Source organism: Poeciliopsis prolifica, unplaced genomic scaffold (genome assembly GCF_027474105.1).
Source record: "Poeciliopsis prolifica strain line A6 unplaced genomic scaffold, Auburn_PproV2 SCAFFOLD025, whole genome shotgun sequence".
Taxonomy (NCBI): Eukaryota; Metazoa; Chordata; class Actinopteri; order Cyprinodontiformes; family Poeciliidae; genus Poeciliopsis; species Poeciliopsis prolifica.
The window spans coordinates 4,475,437-4,498,110 of NW_026562400.1; the positions used below are offsets into that span (position 1 = coordinate 4,475,437).

The window sequence follows — 22,674 nt, forward strand, 5'->3', positions numbered from 1 at the left end:
TTCCCACTATATATATATATATAAAAATCTGTTGTACCCCCAAAAAACATTTTTTACAAACTTGGGTTTGTAAAAAAATGTAGCTGTTTTTAGCTGCCTAAATTGATATTATTTTGAATGTCAATTGCAAAGAGGAATTAAACAACCTTGTTAATGATCACAAAGTACATAAATAGATATATTTTCCATGAAGATTAAATGTTAAAAAACAGAAAAACAAATAATAATAAAAAAGTTTATTCTTATATGTTTGTTTGAATCCAACAAAGTAATTTCACATCAAAACATTTTAAAATTTTACAGTAAGAGTAAAAGACAGAAAAGGTACTCAATCAAAAGAACAGAATACTTTTCAAAATAAGACATTTCTTTACATCTGTTTTGTTAGCAGATGGAAAAATGAGATTACTGCATTTCTTATGTTGATAAAAGTGTTTATGAAGATCACTTGAAACTCTTCCAACTAAAGTAGTTGTTGGGGTGATTTTGAAGCAGGATATTAGAAAGCAACCAGGCTAAAGAAAAAAATAAATAAATAACTCCCATATTTGAAAAAAAGAGAATAATAGAACCCACAGCTTCAAATTGATCTTGAACACCCAAGTGAAAAAAAGGTTATTGATCAGACTGAGTAATATTTCAACATTGCTGGAACCATGTGTAATGGTGATTAGAGGTGATTCATGAATGCCTTTGATTTTTGTCCTTGTGGTACACTAGGATAAAGTCTGTTAGAAGTGTTTCAAAAATATGTATATTTGTATTTGCAAGCATGATATTGGTGATTAGATAAACATGATTGCAAAATTTAAAAAATGGACAGAAAAACATTATTTTTCTGTTTTTATTGTAAAACTTGTTTTTTGATTATTATGGAGTTTCTGAAGTTATCCATAGTATTTTACTGTGCCATCTAACCAGCTCAAAAATGTGAAATATAGAAAAAAAACATATAGAAAAAAATGACCACATAATGTTACGTGAGAGGAACCTTTCTACCTGCTGGCCTGGCCCAAAAGAGACGGCTGATAAGGCCTCAAATTTGTTGTGAAAATAATAAAAGATAAGGTTATATTTTAGTCTTCGTAGCATTTGTAGCATTAAAAGAATGGTCGGTTTTCTCTTGCACTCCTACAATGGAAAAGTCAAGTCAAGTGAAAGTAAAAGTTAAATGAGTTTTACTTACTTTTACTTCCCCTTTAATGCCACGGGACACCAGTGTCCTCATGGATGCATTGACTTACATGTAAGGATTTTGGAAGTGACAATTAAGGGGTTAAATAAAATCTCTGATCAAAACAATCCACATTTTTTAAAATTAGCAAAATGTTGTCAAAAGTATTGTGGTATTTTTATGACTATATACCAAAAAATGGATAAATTAAACAACGATGCATAAGGGAATCTGCATCTGCAGAGCAGATAATTCTTCTCACGATTGAAACATGTCAGTTGATGCTTTTAATTGACATTTCATGTATCAAGCTGAAATGTGCCATGAATGAAATAACGGTTTGCTGGACTTCGGCTGCTTTTAAACACAATAAACAGGATTGATGGGGCCATGTTTTTTGGAGAGTTGGCTGCTACAGAAGAGATTCCAATACTGTAGATTAACAGAAGATATTAGAGCCACATTCTTTCAAGCACCTGAAAATCTACTTTTTTTCTTTCTTTGCATCTTTTTTTCTAAAAAGGTACAAAATTATTTTGTACCTTTTTCCATATGCTGCATATGGAAAGAGTTCAAGGCGTAATATGGAATTTCTTAGCCTTGCCGTGAAGCAGAACAAGCTCAGGCATGTACCTTGTCTGTTTAAGTGCAAGATTATTTAAAATAAGTCTGTACTTTCTCCTGTGCCATTTCCAATGAACAATATAAATAAAAGCCTAAATAAATTAACCGCCCATATTTGTCTTTTAAGTTTCTCTGTTCTGTACAAAATAAATATTTCACAATCAATATTTTAAGGCAGAACATATGTTTTTACAGCAACGTAAAATTTGTGCAGCAGAATCTAGAAGCAGGCCGTTTGACAAAAATGAATTACTCAACATACATGATTTTTTATGTTTTATGGGTTTGTGAACAAAAGATTATGTTTCTTGTCTTCCTATTTCAAGGAGATAGGATCTAAGGATTTAACTTTCTGTTAAAAAATGCTGGTAATGAAAACACTTTTCTTAAAGATGTAGTTCTCTTCCCTTTCAAGGTGCAATTGTCTTATAGAGTCAAACTCAAGCAAATATTTTCAGTAAAAAGTGTTGTTTCATATTAAGAGCATTCTTACCAATATGAGTTTTGTTTAAGTTTTCACCTGAACGCCAAATAGCCACCCCACTTTAAGTCATTTTCAGTCACTCAGACGGGTCACTGCTGCCCACTGCTTTCATCTGTTGGACGTTTGAAGCCCTCTTCCTGTTTCTTTACCATTTCTGAATAAAGGCCACCTTTCTGCAAGAGAGTATCATGACTGCCCTCCTCCTCCACTGTCCCGTTGTTCAGGACAATGATATGACTGGCTGTCTTTGCGACACTCATCTTGTTGGAAATCATAAGCACAGAGCAGTTCTCTGCCAGCTTTAACAGAGCTTCACGGACCTGAGAAGTAAGATAAAAGATTTTTCTTAAAAAAAGAAGAAAAAAATATATAAGCAAATAAATAAAAATTCAGGCAAGTGAATTATTTTGTACCTGGTATTCATTCTCTGTGTCCAAATCACTAGTAGCGTTGTCCAGGATCAGGATTTTCGGTTTTCTAATTAAAGCCCTGGCAATGGCAATGCGTTGCTTTTGACCTCCAGATACTTGACCCCCTTTCTCACCAGCATCTATGCAAAAAAGAACACATACCATTAAAATAATAACATTATTAAGTAGTTAGGAATTTTTCTAGATATAATGTAGAGTATTTGATTGCTGTTCCTGTTGGTACTTCAGAAATTCACTCATACACCATAAAAATGTAACTTACGTCAGAGACAAACAATATGTGGAAAAACAATTTGATTACTATATCAACAAATTAAAAAATATATTTGGAGTTGAGAATGAAATATTGTGAAGCAGTAAAGTGGCCTGTTTGAACAGTCTTATCTTCAATGTAATAACACCACGATGAGTTCCTCTGCTATAGAAAGTAAAAGTGGATCGAACCTGTGTCGTATCCTTTTGAAAGTCCAGTGATGAACTTGTGGGCACTAGCCTGCTCAGCAGCTCTGTACATGTCCTCGTCTGAAGCGTCCTTGCAACCGTACTTGATGTTGTCCCGCACAGATCGAGCAAACAACACGCAATCCTGGCTCACCACAGCAATCTATTAAAAATAGATAAAGAAAGAGGTGTTAGTGGCGATAAAGCGTTGTTTAATGAGCCAAGTATCATGAAGACGTTCAGGAGTAGTTTGACATCTCATTGAACAGTTTTTAATTTGTTACAGATTGAGGATGATCAATTTACTGATTTCTGTTTGCAGATTCTCTCTCTCTCTATACACGTTTGTTTTTTTTTACTTTTTAGTGAGAGAAATGCATTTGTATATATTTTTACGTATGTTTTAATGTATGTTTTTATACATCTTCACATTTCTCACTTTATTTGTTCTCATTGTGTTTTTAATTTAGTCTTCAGTTTCAGAAATTTGACATGTAGGATTAGTACCATGAGGTTTTGCGGGCTCACAGTTTTTGACCACTAATAAGTTTTCACTTTAAATTTGAGAATATTATTGAATGAAATCTAAAGAAGCTCTCTGAATCCATTCCTGATGAATCATATTAACAGATTTATTTTCATGTAGCTATCTGTTACAGCTCACTACAATCTGGCAAGAAAATGAATAGAATATTTGACAGGGTAGTTAAAATATTCCATTTGATTATAAAATGCTCTGTTCATCAGATAATTTTTCCACCTTTTCATGTAGGAACTGGTCTTTGTAGTTTTGAAGGGGTTTCCCATCCAGCAGGATTTCTCCAGACTGAGGTTGGTAAAACCTCTCAAGCAGCTTCACACAGGTCGTCTTCCCTGATCTGTTTAGTCCAACAAGTGCAGTGATCTGCCCCGGCTTTACCTCCAGAGTCACACCCTTTTATGAAAGAAGATTTAGTTTAAAACAAACAGTCTTGGGAAAGATAAGAAACAGCAGAGAGGGGCACACACCTTAAGTATAAGACTGTTCTCATCTGTCTTTCCAGAATAGGAAAAGCGAACATTTTCAAACTGAACATGTCCTTTGAAATTCTCAGGAGCCAAACTGCCAGGAGGAGGTATTTGAGGTTTCCTATCAAGATATTCAAAAATCTTCTCCGAGGCACCAATTGCTTTTTTTACCTCCGGGTAGTAGCGCATGACAGCCTGGAAGAAAAAGAGAGGAGATTAATAAAAAAATCTTTATGAATAAAACAAAACATTTGTCTTTTTAGGGTTTGTGGCTCACCTCAACAGCGGAAGCAAACTGTAGCTCATAGAGAACAAATGAGACCAGGTCTCCACTGCTAACAGCCCCCCGAGTCACCAGGGTCCCACCATAGTACAAAATGCATACCTTCAAGGCCAAAGTTGTCATCTGCAACAACAAAAATGCCAGTTTTCAGAGAATAGTCAGCTGCTTTGTTGTTTCGCAATATGACCTTGATCCCGTTAAAACGCACTAAAAAACAGCCATCTTTGAATTGTGAAAACAGCAGCTAAAACCTTTGCTAGACCCGTTCACTATGGCCAAAGATCCCCAGGAATGTTTGAACTTAATTTCTTTCAAAAACTCTGCTGCTTATCTGCCATCTTACCGCAGTACTATTCACGTGACTTTCCCATCCTTTTTCCAAAATTTTCCATTGTCTCTTACTGTATGCTCCATATAAGAGGTTTCTGGACCTTCACCATCACTTTCAGCCTTACTGAAAGAAATGCTATCAGTGTTATTATCTTATCAGCATCCCAAGAGACTAATGAAACAAATAAAATTGCCAATGTAAGGTCTGAGATTATTTTCTTTTCTACATTAATTTCAGAAGCTAATTTAAATGGATGCTTAAAGCAGAATACATATCACTAATGTACTCACGCTGTTGGCCCAGGTAGAAGCTGCATAAGCTACTGCCTCCTTTTTGTTGAGAGAATATGTTTCGTCCAGTCGCTGTCTGTACTTCTCTGTCTCTCCGTCCTCGTTGGCAAAACTCCTCACTGTCTTCATGTTGGAGAAGGTCTCGGTGGCCACCTGGTTGGCCTTTGCCAGAGAGTCCTGAACCTTTGCAGCAATAGTCTAAACCACGAACACAACAAACTAAATTAGTTTACAGAATAGACCTTTGCAGCATATAAACAAATATCGTCCAGCTTTGGTATGTTTAGGAATTTGTTAGGTGAAAAAAAGAGATTCTGTTTTCTTTGTCTGCTGAAGTGAGCATAAATGCCCACTGATATTATTTACCAATACAATGAATATGTAATGAAGTAACATAGTGTCATGGTAAATTTATAACAATACATCTGATAAAGTTTACAACAAACTTCAACAACAAAAAAAGAAATGCTATTCCAGTTGGAATGTTTCCTTGGGTGACGTCACCTGGTGGAAATGTCCAGTGAGCTCAGGGATGACCCAGATGATGGGAAGTCCCATACAGGTCAGCAGAGTCATTTTCCACGACTGGCTGACCATGAAGTAGAGCAGGAAACCAAAACGAGCCGTGTACCACATCAGGAGACTCAACTTCTCGCTCAGTGCTTCGCTCATGTCGTTGGTGTCCGTGGTAATACGGGACACAAGCTCACCTGAGATAAAACAGAGGTTACAGTCCAACATGAATGCAAGTTTTCAATTGCCATTTTGTTGCATTATTGTTCCCTAATTCTCTCAACTGCAACACTGAGAGTATTTTGAAATCTGTGGAGAATATTATAGAAATAGTTTTATAGGCTCAGACATTTGCACATTGAAATTATTCCTACCTGTGGAAGTGGCATCAAAGAAAGCGATCTCCTGCCGGAGAACGGCCTGGAAAACGGCTCCCTGCACTGAGGTGTGAATGAGGCTCATAGTGATGTTATAGGTCAGGTCGCACATAAACTCAAACACAGCACTGAAACACACAGAGAAGAGGTTGACAGCACACAAAATATCATGGAAGCATTTTATAGGTGGAGTTACAGTGTAATTAATCCCACATGTACAAAAAAAATTGATAAAAGAAAAATAAAGACAACCACATTCACCACATTTTTATCCTTGTAAGTGTTAATTTATGATATGTTATGAGGAGCGTTTGTCTTCTTTCACACAATAAAAATTCTCTTGCAGGTTCTGTGCTAGAAACCTTTTAAATGGCAGGAAAATAATTGGTAATGTCTTATGGCAGTCAAGGAAGCAGAATGTAAATAGTAGATGATTTGTTGTTCTAGAAATAGTCACATTTGACATTAAAATGAACAGTTTTCAGCCTCAAACATTTGTTTGTTGTGACTAATTGAGAAAAATTAGTTGATCTTGATACTTAAAGCACTCCACTCAAAAGCAATACAAGAATAATTTGTAATTTCAACACAAACCAGTATCAAAACCCTTCCATCTGCTTGTTTATAATCATCAAATTGACACGGTTTTTGATTCCTGGTGATCTGCAACTGCAGTGTGGAGTGAATGATGGGAATATATAATGCTAGATGGGGTCAAAATAAGCCCACTTTGACAAGAAAACTTTTGGTGTCTAGTTGGTCATATTCAATCCACCACCAGGTGTACCACAACATGTTCAAGAGATGCCACATTAGCAACTATTTATTTAGCATTTTGATATTGAGAAAAGTTCTTTGTAGCATTTTGTATTGCATTATAATAAGGAAAAAATAACTGGAACACTTTTTTCTCACTCAGTTAAAACTAAAAATGTTTTAAATATTTTAAACTTCACAAATTAAGTTCAAATAAATTCTACTTTTTTAAAATGAAATCATCTGTGGAAAATTTTGCCTGGCTGTGTGTACTTTGTTACCTCACAGCATCCTTCTTTTAGTCTGAAAATAATGTCTGAACCATGACTCAAATTAAGATGTTCATATCAAACTGTAATTTTACAGTTAGCTATTAATCCACAATCCTTCAGGAGTTATTTTACCATATTACATAATTTCACTCCCTTTTCAAGACACCTGATAGGCTATTTCTTCTACTATTTTAGCAATAAATAGGCCTGTGCGAAGAAGTCTGAAAATAAATCCAACATCTTCCTGCTTTAAATAAAAATGTAAAAAACATTTCACATATTACTATTATAGTAATTAATAAAAATGAGCATGAAGAAAATTTGTGATGACAGATTTGATGCTCTACCTGGCGAAAGTCAACACTGTCATAATTGTGATGGCCTCGGAGAATGCATCGGGTGCTTCTTCATTTATGATCCAGTCCGCCATACGACCAGTGTACTGGGGAATAGCCATCTCGCCTGCGGTTAATCGTTAAAAATATTACTGTGTAAACTTTTGCACTCCACGAAGCTCAACAAAACACTAAACAAAAACCCTGAAACAGAGGAGATTTTATAGAAGAATGTTGACCAACGTACCGTAAGATGACAGAACAACAAGAGCCAACACCACAACGAAGCGAGCAGAATATGGCAGCATGTATCCCATGAGCCTCTTCAGAGAGTCTCTACTGTCCGGTCCAGGCTTCTCCTTCTTCTGTAATGTAGTTCTGGTCATAAAGGACGAGATGTATCGACTCCAGTAGAGCCATGACACCGCTGTAACGGCATAGCCCTGTAACACCTGCAACACAAAATATGACATTGATTTTTGAGCTTCAGATTTCTGAAATAATTTAAAACTGACTGTTTGAAGTACTTTTATTAAATGACAAGCGACATTTTTTAAATGCTAATGTGATAACTGCAGTTTTACACACTAAATTAGTTTTGGTTTCAATCTTCTGTCTTCTGCAGACTTAGGTTCAGGACATGTTGGCAGCAAATGATTTCATTTCAGGTATTATAACTCCAGCCTGCGGTGGTATTTGGATATATTGCACGGGTCATTTTTCTCTGCACTGTCCTATTTTTAAAGTACCTGAGGCTCAGCGAGGTGCATGTTCATATGAGAGCATCGAATCATGACTGCTGTTCACTTTTGTAGAAGTCAACTCAAGCCTGCTGTTTTTCACCTGACAAACTTGAGCTCTGTATACTATAAAATGGTTTAAGACAAACATTTTTTTTATGTTGCAACATTTTCCCCTTTGGGCTTGAGTTTGTTGTTTGTGTGTGCTTTATTTCTGCCACTGGTGAGACCTGACATTCTATGACTTCACTTGCTTTAAGCTGAAAGCTACAATGATGTCTCATGTCCTAACCACATCCCAGCACTGCTGATTTGGTCTACATTTTACTTTGTTGTTACTCTACAGAAGTGTGCTGCAGGCAGGAATCTACGCTAGAAGAGCAAAGGGCAAAAATATTTAGATAAGAGCAGTTTTAATAGGAATTAAAGCTGCATTTTCCAAAATGTTGAAGGTCCCATCAGCATGTAAATATAAATTTATAATACTATTATCCAATAATTATTGCACGGCAAAGAGTTATTTCTGATATGAATATTGAACATAGTGATATTGTTAAAAATTCACAATATATTGTGCATAATAAAGGCTTTCCTGCCTTTTTCACTCAAGCAAGCTTTGGAACACCATATTATTTGTTTTGGGAAATGTTCAAAAACTAAAATCTTTTTTTATGTATATCAGTCACCACATTAATATACACACTGAACACAAAACAATAATCAGACACACTCACCCGTTCCCAGGAGTGCCATCCCCACAGTTCTTCAACAGTGGATTGCCCCAGCTGCCAAAGGAGAGTGGTGTACACCGGAAAATGGAAGCAAAGGACGGCTATGCTTTGAAGTCCCTCAAAGCTTCTCACCCATGGGAGGCCTCCGGGGTAAGTGAAGGCAAGAAAAGCCAGGATGAAGGCCCTGGTCAGAGCTCCCCCCCACAAGGTGATGAAAGGATGGGGGAGGAGGAGAGGTGACAGCTGTGCCAGACGAATGGCGTGCACGGCGCACACGTCCATGCAAATGCAAACCAGGGGGAAGAAGTAGCTCATTTTCTGCATTACGGGTAGATACTGCAAAAAATAAACACACACAGAGAGATAGGCTCAGCTAGAAAACAAACAGTAGACTGAATAAGAAAAATATTTTGATTCGAATCCTCACCTTTCAGAAATAGACAGTTTCTCTCATTTGGGGAAATAATATTGCTTAAGACAAAGTAATAGGACGTATATTAAAGCAGTCAAATATATCTGTGTGAAGCCATTTAATGTTCTACTTGCCTACCTAAGCTGTCTGGTACGATTCCAGCCATGCCTACCATTTCAGGTGGACTGAACAATGCAGTGTTAAAGCTTAGGATTTTGTTTTAATACTTCTCCACCTTATAGTCTTTTTTACTCCTTATGGTCTTCATTACATTGTTTGGTCTCCAATATTCTATAGAAAACCTCTCTGACCTCAACAGGTCAGATTAATTTACAAACAGGTGGAATCTTCCTAATTAGGTATCAATTCAAAGCAATGTGTTGCTCTGTATTTAATTAAGGGATGTCGGAGTAAAGGGGGTCTAACTTTGTGAATATGACAACAGACAAACAAGAACACCTTTTCGCATAGATGCTTTTACTTTCACTTTGATCAATAAAATTTTGTTTTGTTTTTTTACTTTCGTTTTTATCTACATCTATCTGCAACACTGTCCAGCTTCAGTCAGGATAATACGGACAAAACAAGTCAAACTCCCAGGATGTATATCATAATTTACTTCAGACAAACCGTAAATATGCAAGCTGCGGCGAGTACAGTAGCTAACACTGGTAAGCTAATGTTACTCGCCGAAACCCAGCAGACTTACTTGAATTCCTCTCCACAAGGTGAATTTGCTGCTTCAGAGACCTGACAGGCTCCGATAGTCAACGTGAAGTGTCCAAAATAAAGCTGCAACGCTTCTGACCCCGACAGGCTGCTAGGAACGTGTATGAGCCAATCGATCTGATAAGGGTGAAACTGAAACCAACTATTTATATCTCTATATCGGAAAGTCCCCTGCAAGTCTGCCAAACAATGAAGCCCAACTCATAGGTGTTATTTAGGAGAATACGGCTTTAGGAGAATAAGGTGTTCTTTTCAATCCAATAAATACAAGTATACTACTTTACCTCACTGTTTCAAGACGTTCAGGTTGTCGCAAATAGTCCCACAGCGACCCCACGTGGTCACTTTCTAGAACTGCACTTTAACGTGGTCACTGGAGTCAATTTCCTGCTTACCAATGTGTTGGATAAGTGTAAAGTATCCGACCAAGAGATGACTCACGTACGAGTAAAGAATTATTTCAAAACTGATTGAAAGACTAAGTTGAAGAAAAATTTTTTTGGAAAAAACACAATTACAAAGTAGGAAATTCAAGTAGAAGAAAATTACTCCCTTTTACTGTGTTTGACCCACACATAGCAGAACAGGCTCAGCAGGTAGAAAAGAATGAAAAAGCAACAAAATAAGTCTGTTTCAGCATAAACTTTAGGTGTGTGTGTGTCTCATGGACGTTTGGTTTAAATGTATTTGTTCTCCATTCAATTAATTTATTCACCGTGGGTAGACTATCCAGAACTTTATACTCAAGTAAGAGTAGCTGTACCTTACAGTAATACTCACGTTATGTACTCCATAAAAATAGTTAGTCAATACAAACCTTGACAAAAAGTTGGTGTGAGCACAATATAATCTGAAATTTATTGCTTCTGTGAAATATTTTTTGTTGTTTCTGTTTGTTCTGTTACGTTTTTTTGTTTTGTTTGTTTGTTTGTTTTTTACATTTGCTGTTTCTAGCATCCAAGTAACAGGATATCCTAAAATTGTCACCTAGCTAAGTGACAGCCTGCTTTGCTTTTCTTCCAGTCTGGCTTTTACTGCTGTTTTTGTCATCTGGATTCCTAAAACACTTTGAACTTTGACAGCTTCCTTCCTTATTTCCCTTCTTTCATGTTCGAAGGATGGCAGAAGTAAAGAGATAAATGGTTGTACTATTTTAAGCTCTTTTTCTAGTTACCTATAAATCACCCAATCTGGTGTGTTTGGGTTTGACATCCTGAGCATAAAATAATTTTAGTACAAAAATATGTATTTTCTTGCATTTCTTATTTATGTGTGTGATGTTATACTTCTATCATGTTCAAAATAGAATAATAAATAAATAAATAAGTTATGGCTCAGAGTTTTCCTTTATTAAGTTATTATTAGAAATTTTGACTAACCTAACAGTGATGTTTTTGGGTTGCTGAAGAAAGTTAGAATACTGAGGAAAAAATATGAATGTGGAGAAAATCCAGACTTCTGTAATCATGCATTACAGAAGAAATCAAATTCAAACCTTAGAACTACTACATCTGAATTTATGTGATAGAACTGAAGCTTTGTTGCTTAGCAGAATCTGATCAAGTGTAAATGAAAAAAATGCCTCAATGACAAATTTTAGAGTTTCAAATAAGAGTCTACATTAGTGGTTCTGTTGAAAAAACTAACAAAAACAATTAGTCCTTTTTTGTCACTGAATCAATGTTCTGAAATTAAAGATTGTATTTTCAAAAAACATTCAAGGTGATATTCAACTAGAGCATTAAATGGTTGATCTATTTTGAGGTTTTAAAACTGCATTTTTTCCTGGGGTGGCAATAAATTTGGATGGCACAGTAATTCATAAAAACACATTTGATAGGGAAAATACAAGACTGTGCAAAATATAGATAAGTCATACTGTAAGCTTAATCAAAAACTAAAGCTATACATTTAAAGTCTGACTGTGAAAAAACCTGGGACCTGGTTTCTCTGTTGTTTTGTGTCTTTGGACCGGAAATATACAGGTCCTCCAATATCCCATCTTACTTAGCTGCAGGGTTGCAGGGGCGTAGACGCCTTGTCCATGATGGAAAAATAAAGCTATCTTTTCAAAATATAACACAAAGAACTATAAAATATGCATTGAAAGCTGGTTCCATAAACTCAGAAGGGTTGGATATATTCAGGCACTCCACACTTCTTAGAATAAGATTTAGAAATAAATGAAAAACTATGCCTGAATTTTCTTTTATATAAAATATAAACAATACAAACAAGATACACCGATGCTTGTGGGTGTAATGCAACAAAATGTGAAAATGTGAAAGGGATGACAAAACATTTGCAAGATGCTGTAAGAGTCTGGCTGTAATCAACCATTTGTTGTTGAAATTAAATAAATTCAAAGAGTTCAAAATTTTAGAGAACACTGGTAATGAAAAAAGGCCAAGATTTTTCTGCATTTCATTGTCATTGAATTTTGTCAAGAATCAAAATGAGATCAGCCTAAGAACATTTGTGACATCTTACAGAAAGGGCATGGTCATTATTGCTCGATACGTGTGTGTGCTTAGATTCAAAAATCTAATTCAAACCACCCTGCGTCCTCACGACATGAAGAAATAGCCCTCCTAGCAGTTCTCCAGTCACATTACTGCAAAAACACACACAGAGGCACACAGGGGTTAGCGCCCTTCCTATTCTTCTGCACACAGTGGCAGGAAGTTGTCCAGATATCCGCAGGGCCTCTGAAAAAAAAGGAGTGAGCGAATAGAGTGAGTAGGGTGGTTGATGCAGCGGTGATGACATTTGGTGACTTCACTTAGCGTGAGCAGCAAGACCTCAAGATGTTCTTGATGTGATGGATTAGGGATAGATTAGAAGAACTTTCAAACCCAGGTTTACTGAAGAACGTGACGTAAACATGCTGAGTCTCAAGATGTTTGTCCTGTTGGGATTGAGTTGCACGTCTCAAGGTGAGTTTGACAAAATATTTCATAATATCATATTTTAATGTACCAGCTCTCTGTTTTCCTGTCCACATAGCTGGAGATCCTCAAATAGGAGTCTAAGAAAATGTACTGTGGGAAAAAACTGATTCTCATTTTAACTCCTATTACTGTTCTGCTAAAGACTAAGTGAATATTTTGGCTTCACTATCTTTAACAGGTTTTCTGAGATTCTCTAAATATGTATTTACATAAAAATGAGGGTTAGTATTTAATTTCTTTTCAATCACAGATAGATATTTTACTGATGAAATGAATCATAGTGAAGTAGCCGTCTAATTTCAGCTCTATTGTCAACGGGCTCTTTTCCCTTTATGGTCTTGCTAACACCTGCCAAGTCCATTGTCCAACTCCATCACATTCCACATTGCCTTGGTGACAACCTTCGACCTTTATCAAGTTCCCAGCCCACTTCGTTTCCTTTGGCTATTCGCTCCTTCTGGAAACTTCCTGTTTATGTCGGGCCCATTTCCTGTCCCCTTTAGCTGGCTGTATTGCGACCCACCTTGCGTGGCTTGACCTGCATTGTGGTGAATAGTTGCTGATGGTTTGAAACAATGAGTAGTTCAATGCATGGGAGAACCAGCCATCTGATAAAAACACTTTGGTTTGAAAACCTAAGGTTATGTACACAAATACATGAACCCCGCCCCAGCTGTTTGGGTTAATTTATATTTGCACAGTTAGGTGTGAATGTGGGGGTATTGTTCTCCCAGATTATTCTTTCAGAAATGCACTAATTAGGCATGACATTATGACCTCTTTGCCCTCAAAATGATCAGAAAAATTATTTAACGAATGTACCAAACTAAGGATTTGAGAGAGTTTGCCAAGGTAAAGTTGTGCCAGTTTTGGTTAGACAATATCCAAAACTGATGTGATTGTGGCGTGTTTCTGGTTTGTATTGATTAAAGTCTACCAAAATCAATCCAGGTAAGGCACCATGGTGAACTGTTGTCAGAAACGGTGTTGCCCTTTGGTCTGTATAGTTGTGGGTCTCTCAGAGTGCATGATTTGTATTTTTTTTTTTTGTTGAATCCTGAAGTGTAAAATAGACTTCAGTGGAGTTTTGAAAACAAAATATGTATACAGGTTTATGTCTGGTTGAACGAAGCGTGTGTCTGCTTGATATTTTTTTTCTTTTTTGGGGGGGATTTTATTGTAATCCATGGAGGGGCAGAAGAAAATCTTTGGGAACCACTGACTTAAAAGATAGCAAGCCAGTAGAGTCAGTGTGATGTTTTATAAATGCTCTATTTAACTTGATACATACCACCTCTTTAATCATTGTTGCACACCATGTAAACAATCTGTAAAAGGGTATGTATATATTCTGGTGCCTTTGACCTCTTCCAGCAGGATAATGTTCACAGCCGTAGAGTAAAACTGGTTCAGGAATATCTCTTAGGGAAGAACTAAGAGATGTTGCTTTGGCGTGCAGATATTAATCAAATCAAGTACCTGTGGGTTGATTAATGAAAGACAAATGGTTGTTTTGACTGTTTTGGTGCCAGATACCACAACACACAATCAGGGGTCTAAAAAAATCCACTCCTGAAAAGGACATGAGTGTTTTAATAGCAAAAAGTTCATCAACAGATAGGAGGGCAGTCACAATATTACGGCCTGCTAATGTACATGCACGTTGTTTTCAGATCGATCAGTCTGCTGCATTGATCTGCAGCTGACATGGAAATTAGCTCCAGTATGCAATTAAATACAATATAAAACCAGTTTGTCTCTGAGTAAATTTATGCATGAAAGGTATATTTCAACAAGCTTCTAATTGCTGTTTGTGTCAGCTTTTCATTCATCCTAATCAGTATCAATTTCAGCAGCTGGGTCCAGTGATCCGTGGGACCAGTGTCGAGAGAACAATTGCAAGGAAAAGTTTGGAGATGGGACATGTAACCGAGAATGCATGGAGTCACGTTGCCTTCGAGACGGATTTGACTGCCTGAAAAAGCGTGATCCCTGCAAGTAAAAAAAACCTTACTGACTAAATTAACTTTTTTGAACTGTAAATTATGGAAACCCTTTTATCTTAATAAGGCAGATTTTAGTGATGTAAAATAAGCATCTCCTCTTCTACTATTAAGATGTTACATATTAGCAGATGATGAAAAAAGATTACCTGGTGGATTTATTTTACATACGATCTGGTACAGATATTTGTAAAATTAAAGGGTGTGCTTAAACACTTTATTATTATGATTCTATTTTTTCTGTCACTGACTCATCTTTTCTTCTCATCTCTTTGTTCCCCATTCATCATATCTCTCAGTCCAGGACACACTCAGTACTGTCGAGCTTATTATGCCAGCAATCGCTGTGACCAGGGCTGCAACAACGCTGCCTGTGGATGGGATGGAAGTGATTGCTTCAGAGAGCAGAGCCCTCTGTGGGCTAAAGGCACCTTGCTTCTTCACACCAAAATCACAAAACAAAATCTCTCCCTTGCTGTCACTCCTCTACTCTGGACACTCAGCGTCATCCTGCAGTCACCCCTGAAACTGAGGGGAAACATTTCCCTTGCAACAAACTTGAACTTGTTTGATATTTACCCTCAGAAGTTTGCTGACATGCTGGCTCACTCTTCACCAACAGACTCTAATGGGTAGGTAATACATGTGGGATTTGAGACTACACCATTTTCTTATTTTAACAGTAATGATACTGAAGACAAAGTTAGTTAATACTAATGCAAAGCAAGCTTAATAAAACAGTAAAATCAAGCACTTGGCAAGACTCTGCCTAAAAACCCAATTGGTTTTATACATGTAAATAATGGTATAAATTCCTGCATAATAACACATAAAATGAAAGGACTGCCTTGAAGACCTCCATTAATCCAAGTAGGGCAATCTTAAAAATTTTTGCTTAGCTTTTTCATGGTACAATCAACAAATATTTTTGTGTAATTTAAAAGCCCAAAAGCAGAAATGATAAGAAAAGCTAAATTAAGCAGTAACTGTTAGTTTAAATATTGAAGATAATTTGGTTCAAATTTGCAACAACAGCAAGAGATTTATGTCCAAAGCTATTGCATCTTCAATAGCTTTGAAGATGCAAGATACTTTGAATTTAAGGCTTAAATTCAAATGTTTTACTACCTTGGTTAACCTAAAAATGTGCAGAAACCTGGAGAATTATTCATTAATTAGAGTAAGGTAGGGTTTAATACTAATCCAATTCAACCAAAAACATTAGTAATATTGACTTAAAAATACAAGCAAAGTTGATCCGTATATATTATCACTAATCAATATAAAAATTATGTACATGACTGTACTTGGTGGACTACATCAATCATTTATCAAGACAACCTAAACTGAACAAACATGTAAACCTAATGGTGCCAAAGACAACACCTTGGGGATCTTAATTAAGCATGAGAAAGATACAACATGGTGCCTGCTTTTGTGTACCAAACTTCTCTTGTCTCTAGATCTCTCCTGTTCCTACAAGTTGACAACAGGCCTTGCTCCAGGTCACCTTCTACCTGTTTCCCGTATGCTACTGAAGCCGGCAGTTTCCTACATGCAGTGATAATGACAAAGCCTTCGACGTTCCCAATGCTGCAGGAGCTGCAAGTCATAATCGCCATCAGAGGTGTCCAAGAGGAAATAGGAACCAGAGAGGAACAAGTGGAAGTTGAAGGTAGGCTCTTGCTTCCTGTCACTTACACACACGCTCACTCACACTTCCATATTTCAAATGTAGCCAATAAAAACAATATAAAACAGCTTTGTTTTTCTGGTGTGCAGACTGGGGTGTGAATTTTTTAAATTGCATTCACAATCAAATAAAAAAGGTACATTGAAAATCACAAAGATGATTTTCAATGTCTTCACAAAGTAGATGTATAAATAAACTGTAGAAATAAATTAAGTTTAAATTATCAGACAGGTTTTTTAGCCTACCGGTAAATGCTTCTTTCATCAGAGGTGAAATTATCTTAGATGCTGCTTTTATCTACTTGTATATTTTACTGTTTCTATTATTTCATTCAAAGAGAAAACCCCTGCCTGGATTTGGGCTGTAGCTGCCATTGCAGTTGGACTTCTGATTTTGATCCCTCTGGTGGTCTTTCTGGTGATGAGGAAGATGAAATTGCAACAATCAGAGAACAACAGCAATGTTAGGGTGAGACATCGGTCTAAACTTGCTAACGATGATGACAGCAGCAAATCCAAGGCCTGGATGCAACACACGCCAAACCAAGAGGAACGAGTTCGATATAGCAGAGAGAAAGACAAAATTAGCCTTCGGAAGAAAAAGAAATACAAGGAAGCAGAGAAAAAGAGGAGGAGGGAACCGTTAGGGGAGGATGCCATACGAATGCGGTAAGTGTTGCTGCTTCTAAAGATTGTGTTGTGGTCTGAAAGAGCTGTGTAACCAAAACATTTGTCCTCTGCTTTCTTATGATTGTGGCAAAATTTTATTTTTGATTGTCAAAGTTTCTCATTTTTGAACACATTTAGAAATGATGTTCTAAATGTATTTGCGGAAATGTATATATTTATTTCACATTAGATTCAGAGTTTGACAAAATGTCAAGAAATACCACAAAGCACTAAGATGTGACTTAAAATGTTAGACACTGCTCATTACATGCTTTATTTGGGATTTTAGATACAGGCAATTAACTGATAAGTGTATTGTCAGATAACTTATCTCAATTTCTCTCAGACAGTTTTTTTTTAATGCAACAAAGAATGCTCAAATTGACCGTTCAACCTCAGAGTTTCAGTAGGAATCACTGGAGTTTGATTGTCCTATAGATGTGTTTTGTTGAGCCAAAGTTAGTGTCTGCTGGAGGAGCTCCATCATCTGGGGTAGCCAAAAGAACGGTCAATACTCCACATTAAGATGAATTGTTCAAGGTGGCGTCTGAATATGGTCATATATAGCAATAAATCAACTCGGTTGTTGATTTATTATTTTGTAGAAATTTATCTTGTTAGCCCTCTGTTTGAAAGAGCCATGTGAAAATTATTAATAATCACTCAACCACAAGGTTGACAAATTCTTGTAATTAATATTATTGAATTGAATGGAAATAAAGTAAACCACTTAACATAGAAACAGAAAGAAAGAAAAGCTTTATTTTTATGAAAAATCTAGATTTATTACAAGTGTCCTTAAACGTACTAAAACATTTTTTTCAATGGTGACATAATTGTATCTTTTACTTTCTTAGGATCAATTCAATTAAAAACTACAGAACTGATCTCAAATAGCTTTGATAAATAGTCAATAATCAAGGCAAACAGAACAGCTTAATATATGATTATAGAGCTTTCGAATGCATACCAGTGGTCAAAAATATCTTCTAAAGAAAGTTGATAATTATTGTATTTTTTTTAATGGGAATTTGTCCCTGTAGTTGCTGGGTGTTTATATCTCCCAAAATCAACACAACAACCCAAACATTTACTGTACATGTGGTGCAGAGTTCCCTGAGCACTTGCAGATAAAGAAGTGATTAAAAAGGAAAACTAACGAACAAATTGTAACAAGATATATTGGAAAAATATGATTTCAAAATACTATCTTTGCTTACAGGCCTTTGAAAAGGGACCAAGAGCCAGGAAGTGACACAGATTTTACCCAAAGCTCAATGGAGGACATCAACATAAGATGCTCCAGGCGACAGGATGACCCATCCATCTGTGACCACAGGACCGCGGACCAGAGACACTTCCGGCCCGGAGCCGCTCAAACCCGCAGGCCAATACAACGTAATTCGTTTTAGAAAGAATACAACTTCTCCTGGAATGTTTTGCTAACTGTCTTGACAATAAATTCAACATTCAAGATGCTACCTTAAATCTACAGCACCTAAAGTGAAGTTATTGTCATGTTTTTATCATATTTTTGAAATGAAAAAAACACAATCATGACTGCTTGCTCTGCTCTTGGAGCGAATTTGCCAGAAGGATTCAAAACTAAATGTTTTCCACTAGTTAAAAGCTTTTAGTAACTTTTGAATCCAACAAGAGCAGAAGAGGTTTTAGTTTTCCAGGTTTACTTCAAATTAGAATATATCTGTTGTGTACTTTCTTTTCTACTTGAGGTTGAATTTAGCCCAAAGTTTATGCCCTAAGTAAGTATAAAAGTATAATTCCTCATCACTATAGTTGTGAATTTATAAATATATAAAATGTAAACACTTCTTTGCAAAAAATAGTACACACACATAGTCCCTACAGTAATCATATGGGACCTTGCATAAAGCTTATTTTTTTCAAGAAAATGTTGCTTTTAAGATTCACATGCCTTTTATTTTTCCCATTTGAATTTAGCATCACTCATTCTGAACTTTCTTTTAAACAGCTCCACCTAGAGGATGGGAAAGGAATGCCATGCCTCCTCCTTTGCTCAGTCCCCCCCAGCAGGTCAGTCATTCCGAGTAGTGAAGCTAAAAACCAAATGTGTATTGTGAGTGTAGTTTATCCTAGTAATGTTCTGTTGGCAGTCGGCAGAGTGGTGTGGTCCCGATGGGTCTGTGGTTCTGATCCGAGCTGTGCGCAGTGGGCTGGACAGAGTTGTTCTGGAACTGTTGCAAGCTGGAGTTCCAGTGAACAACACAGATCATACTGGTAATGCTTCCTGTGACGACATCACTAGTTAGTCTAGACAATGTACCTCAGCCCCCAGTCTTCATGTGGAGAGTTTATGCCAAACGGGTGTAATTCACAATCATCTTTTTCTGACACTGAGGGGGTCGAGTAACTTGTGACTTACCCCGTCTCTCTCACATCCTCTTTTTGTGTCCCTTCTGTCCCTCCTACCTGTCCTTCTCCAGCTCCCCTACTCTCTTCTTCTGACTCAGAACAAAGTTAATATTCTTGTGTTGATGGATATATTAGCTTTGTGGTTAATCTTTCTCCTTGCTTCAGCTCTTCTGTCCTTTTCTTTGTCTTCTACCCTCTGTCCTCCTGTCTCTTCACCCCCTTCCTTTCTTAATTAGAGGTGTCCTCCCTCTTCATCCCCCATCTTCTTACCATCTGGGCTTAACTCTGTTGTGTAATGGTTGTTCACTGGCTGACTTACTCCCTCACCTCCCCTTCACTCACACTTGTCTCTCAGGGAGATCAGCCCTACACTGGGCATGCTCAGTAAATCACCTCTCCCTAGCAAGGACCCTCATTCGCTATGGAGCTGCTGTGGACCTACAAGACAACAAGGTATGTGACTAAGCTTTATGTTAAACCTTTGCACATTTTTTATGTGATAGCTGCAATCTTTAATATATTATATATATATATATATATATATATATATATATATATATATATATATATATATATATATATATATATACATATTTATATATATAATTTTTTTTTCTTTTTTTGAGGGATTTGTTTCACACTTACACCACAAACTGCAAATTAGGGGACAAATGAGAAGTTGTACAAAAGATTTGAGCATCTTTGTGCAAATTTGTTTGAAAATGTGTTTCAATATTGATTTTAATTCTATAGCTATAGTTAGCTACCCCTAAATAAAATTCAGTGAAACCAGTTTTTTTTGGTTTGTGGCTGTAAGTTGGCAGAATGTCTGAAAATTGAAGGGTTATTAATGTTTTTGAAAGGCACTGAATCAATTTAGAATGTTATCATCAAAAGATTATAGGTAATAAATGATTTTGAGTACAGTTTCTTGTACAATTTTTTTTTTCTGTTAGGGTGAGACAGCGCTCTTCCTCTCCTCCCTCCATGGCTGCTACGACACTTCCAGGCTTCTCCTGCTTCATGGTGCCAACCTGGAGCTGCATGACCGAAGGGGCCGTCGTCCAATCGATGTGGCCAGAGAGGCCATGCACCATCAGGTCCTGGAGCTCTTACTGGCTCACCAGATCCAGAGAGGGCCTGTTCCTGTTAACACAGCCAGCGATGTGATGTGGGAGGAGCGTGCTCTAATGTACTCACCGTGGGTCAGTTCTCAGGGTCTCCCTGGAAGAAGCGCCTCATTCTCTGGGATGATAGCCCATCGAGACATGACCTCACCGCCTCAGAGGTAAGCTTTCAGAAATTTGACTCAAACACATCATAATCATTTTGTCAGACTAACTAAACAATGATCAAATGAATGATCAAACTATTTCAGAAAATGGTTGTGGTCAGTTTGATGTAGAACTGGAATGTCTGATGCAATAGTCAATAATTTCATTGAACTCCAATTCAGAATCGTACAGCATTCTGGGGGACATAGGTAGAGGAAAAGCTTTAGACGTCTAACTTTGGTCAGCAAAGCAAGGTTCAGGTTGGTTAGATTTACTAACTCACTCTCTCTTTGGTTACCTTGCAACCACCTGTTGAGTTACTTGCGCAGCAGCAGTTGCATGTTTCGCCGCCTCATAACTGCTTGAAAATAAAAAGAACGAGGTGGAGAGAAAGGAGAGAATGATTACAACAGCTTGAGAGGAAAAACAAAAAGCAAATCAAAAATTATCAAAATCGACTGATATGGAACCCTTACATTGCGCGATGTTTTCAGCCATACAATGGAGATTAAGCATTCTCTTTTTCTTAATTCAAGTTGTTCACCATAATTCTTTGATGCCTTCATCAATTTGATCATGTTTTCACTTTTCTTTGTTGCCAGTGATTGGTCAATGGGCCGAATGCAGTATCCACCGCCCCAGAACTGGAGACCCCAGCTCAATCAATCAGCCACAGCACTCGTTCCTCCAAGAGTCATGGGTCGTTCCCCTCGGCCAATCAGTACCTTACAGGAGGTGACATCAGAAGATGAGGATCGTGACCGGCATCACGAAAACTCCCGAGCCACTACACCTCACTTCCTCTCTCCCCAGCCAGCCCCCCGGCAGCGCTCTTTCTCATGTACCCAGCATGCACTGCAGCGCCGCTCCAGCGCTCTCCAGCCTGAGCCGAATTACCTCATTGTGACAGATAGAACACCCAATGAGCCCATTGAGAGGGTGGTGGTTTCACCCCCACCGACCACTGCCGCCCAACCAGATCGCCAACCAGCGATGAACGGTGAAAATACCAACAGAGTGGATCAGGCGGCAGTGAGTTCAGTGAATACAGAGCAAAAATCCAACACAAACAGCACCACTGACTCCACGCAAACAGTCTTGTAGGCAAGAGAAGTAGGCAGTGAAATACAAGAGGACATGACCCAAATCAGCTTTGTACTGGTTGAGTCAAGAAAATAAAAAACCTCTTGCTATTAATCAGTGTTTAACAGCCATGTTACTCCTCAGAGACATTCTTTACCACTTTTTTTCACTTTAGGCTTTTCCTATTATGCAGGAACACATTGTTGTACATATTTTTTGGGATGAATCCCATTTCCTTTCTAAAGTTTTCTATATTTTTCTTCTAAGCAACTAGACTTTCTTGTAATCTAATGAAATGGTCATATTCCACAGCCTTCTGGTCTTTCTGTAGATTTCTTTTGGAAAGAAGTTAAAAAGCAGTGATGGTTGAAAGAAAAACCTTCAGGAAGACTGGAGAGGTATTAATAGAGATCACAAGGATCTGACTCCTTTAAAAGGGAATTATAATACAATAAGAAATGGTTCAAAACTTTTCCTCAGGATTGTGGATGTTGCAGCAGCTTGTGTTCTGATTATTGCAGATTGTTCAAGAAAAAAATAATTGTAGACTTGTGTCTAAAATCAGAATAGACTTGATAGCCTCTGTACAATAAAGCAATTTCTTTTACATTTTTATGTGAATTTCATTATATTTATTTAATATCATTGCACATAAAGCAAATCATTAATATTGGAAA

General features: G+C 37.1%; 2 protein-coding genes across 5 annotated transcripts; one reads left to right on the top strand and one right to left on the bottom strand.

The window, feature by feature from the left end:
• Window positions 1-221: 221 nt before the first annotated feature.
• tap1 (transporter 1, ATP-binding cassette, sub-family B (MDR/TAP)) lies at window positions 222-10,263 on the bottom strand. Of its 3 annotated transcripts, none has more exons than XM_055046968.1 (13): window positions 10,216-10,263; window positions 8,794-9,126; window positions 7,567-7,771; window positions 7,332-7,446; window positions 5,954-6,084; window positions 5,571-5,776; window positions 5,067-5,264; window positions 4,440-4,568; window positions 4,163-4,357; window positions 3,915-4,088; window positions 3,158-3,317; window positions 2,696-2,832; window positions 222-2,602 (listed from the first exon to the last, which is right to left on the bottom strand). In XM_055046968.1, the coding sequence occupies exons 2-13, from the start codon at window positions 9,112-9,114 to the stop codon at window positions 2,372-2,374; spliced, it is 2,202 nt and encodes a 733-aa protein (XP_054902943.1). In that variant the 5' UTR covers window positions 9,115-9,126; window positions 10,216-10,263; the 3' UTR covers window positions 222-2,371. The 3 variants fall into 3 exon arrangements, with proteins under 3 accessions (XP_054902943.1, XP_054902942.1, XP_054902945.1); XM_055046967.1 differs by lacking the exon at window positions 10,216-10,263 and adding an exon at window positions 9,912-10,208; XM_055046970.1 differs by lacking the exon at window positions 10,216-10,263 and adding an exon at window positions 9,218-9,383.
• A 2,449-nt stretch (window positions 10,264-12,712) lies between these two features.
• On the top strand, window positions 12,713-22,606 carry notchl (notch receptor, like). Of its 2 annotated transcripts, none has more exons than XM_055046965.1 (11): window positions 12,713-12,867; window positions 14,736-14,880; window positions 15,185-15,517; window positions 16,349-16,560; window positions 16,916-17,246; window positions 18,469-18,644; window positions 19,240-19,301; window positions 19,382-19,505; window positions 19,996-20,093; window positions 20,597-20,928; window positions 21,517-22,606. In XM_055046965.1, exons 1-11 carry the CDS (start codon window positions 12,816-12,818, stop codon window positions 22,016-22,018), a joined length of 2,367 nt encoding a protein of 788 aa, XP_054902940.1. In that variant the 5' UTR covers window positions 12,713-12,815; the 3' UTR covers window positions 22,019-22,606. The 2 variants fall into 2 exon arrangements, with proteins under 2 accessions (XP_054902940.1, XP_054902941.1); XM_055046966.1 differs by having other exon boundaries at window positions 14,739-14,880.
• The last annotated feature ends 68 nt before the right edge of the window (window positions 22,607-22,674 follow it).

Excerpts from the sequence above, each read along its gene's own strand:
- tap1 (XM_055046968.1), bottom strand. The coding sequence starts at position 9,114 with ATGCAGAAAATGAGCTACTTCTTCCCCCTGGTTTGCATTTGCATGGAC. Across the intron at positions 4,569-5,066 it reads CTTCTACCTGGGCCAACAGC|ATGACAACTTTGGCCTTGAA; the intron begins GTGAGTACATTA and ends TTGTTGTTGCAG. Across the intron at positions 3,318-3,914 it reads ACCAGTTCCTACATGAAAAG|ATTGCTGTGGTGAGCCAGGA; the intron begins GTGGAAAAATTA and ends TATTTTTAATAG.
- notchl (XM_055046965.1), top strand. The coding sequence starts at position 12,816 with ATGCTGAGTCTCAAGATGTTTGTCCTGTTGGGATTGAGTTGCACGTCT. Across the intron at positions 16,561-16,915 it reads GGAACAAGTGGAAGTTGAAG|AGAAAACCCCTGCCTGGATT; the intron begins GTAGGCTCTTGC and ends TTTCATTCAAAG. Across the intron at positions 18,645-19,239 it reads AACCCGCAGGCCAATACAAC|CTCCACCTAGAGGATGGGAA; the intron begins GTAATTCGTTTT and ends TCTTTTAAACAG.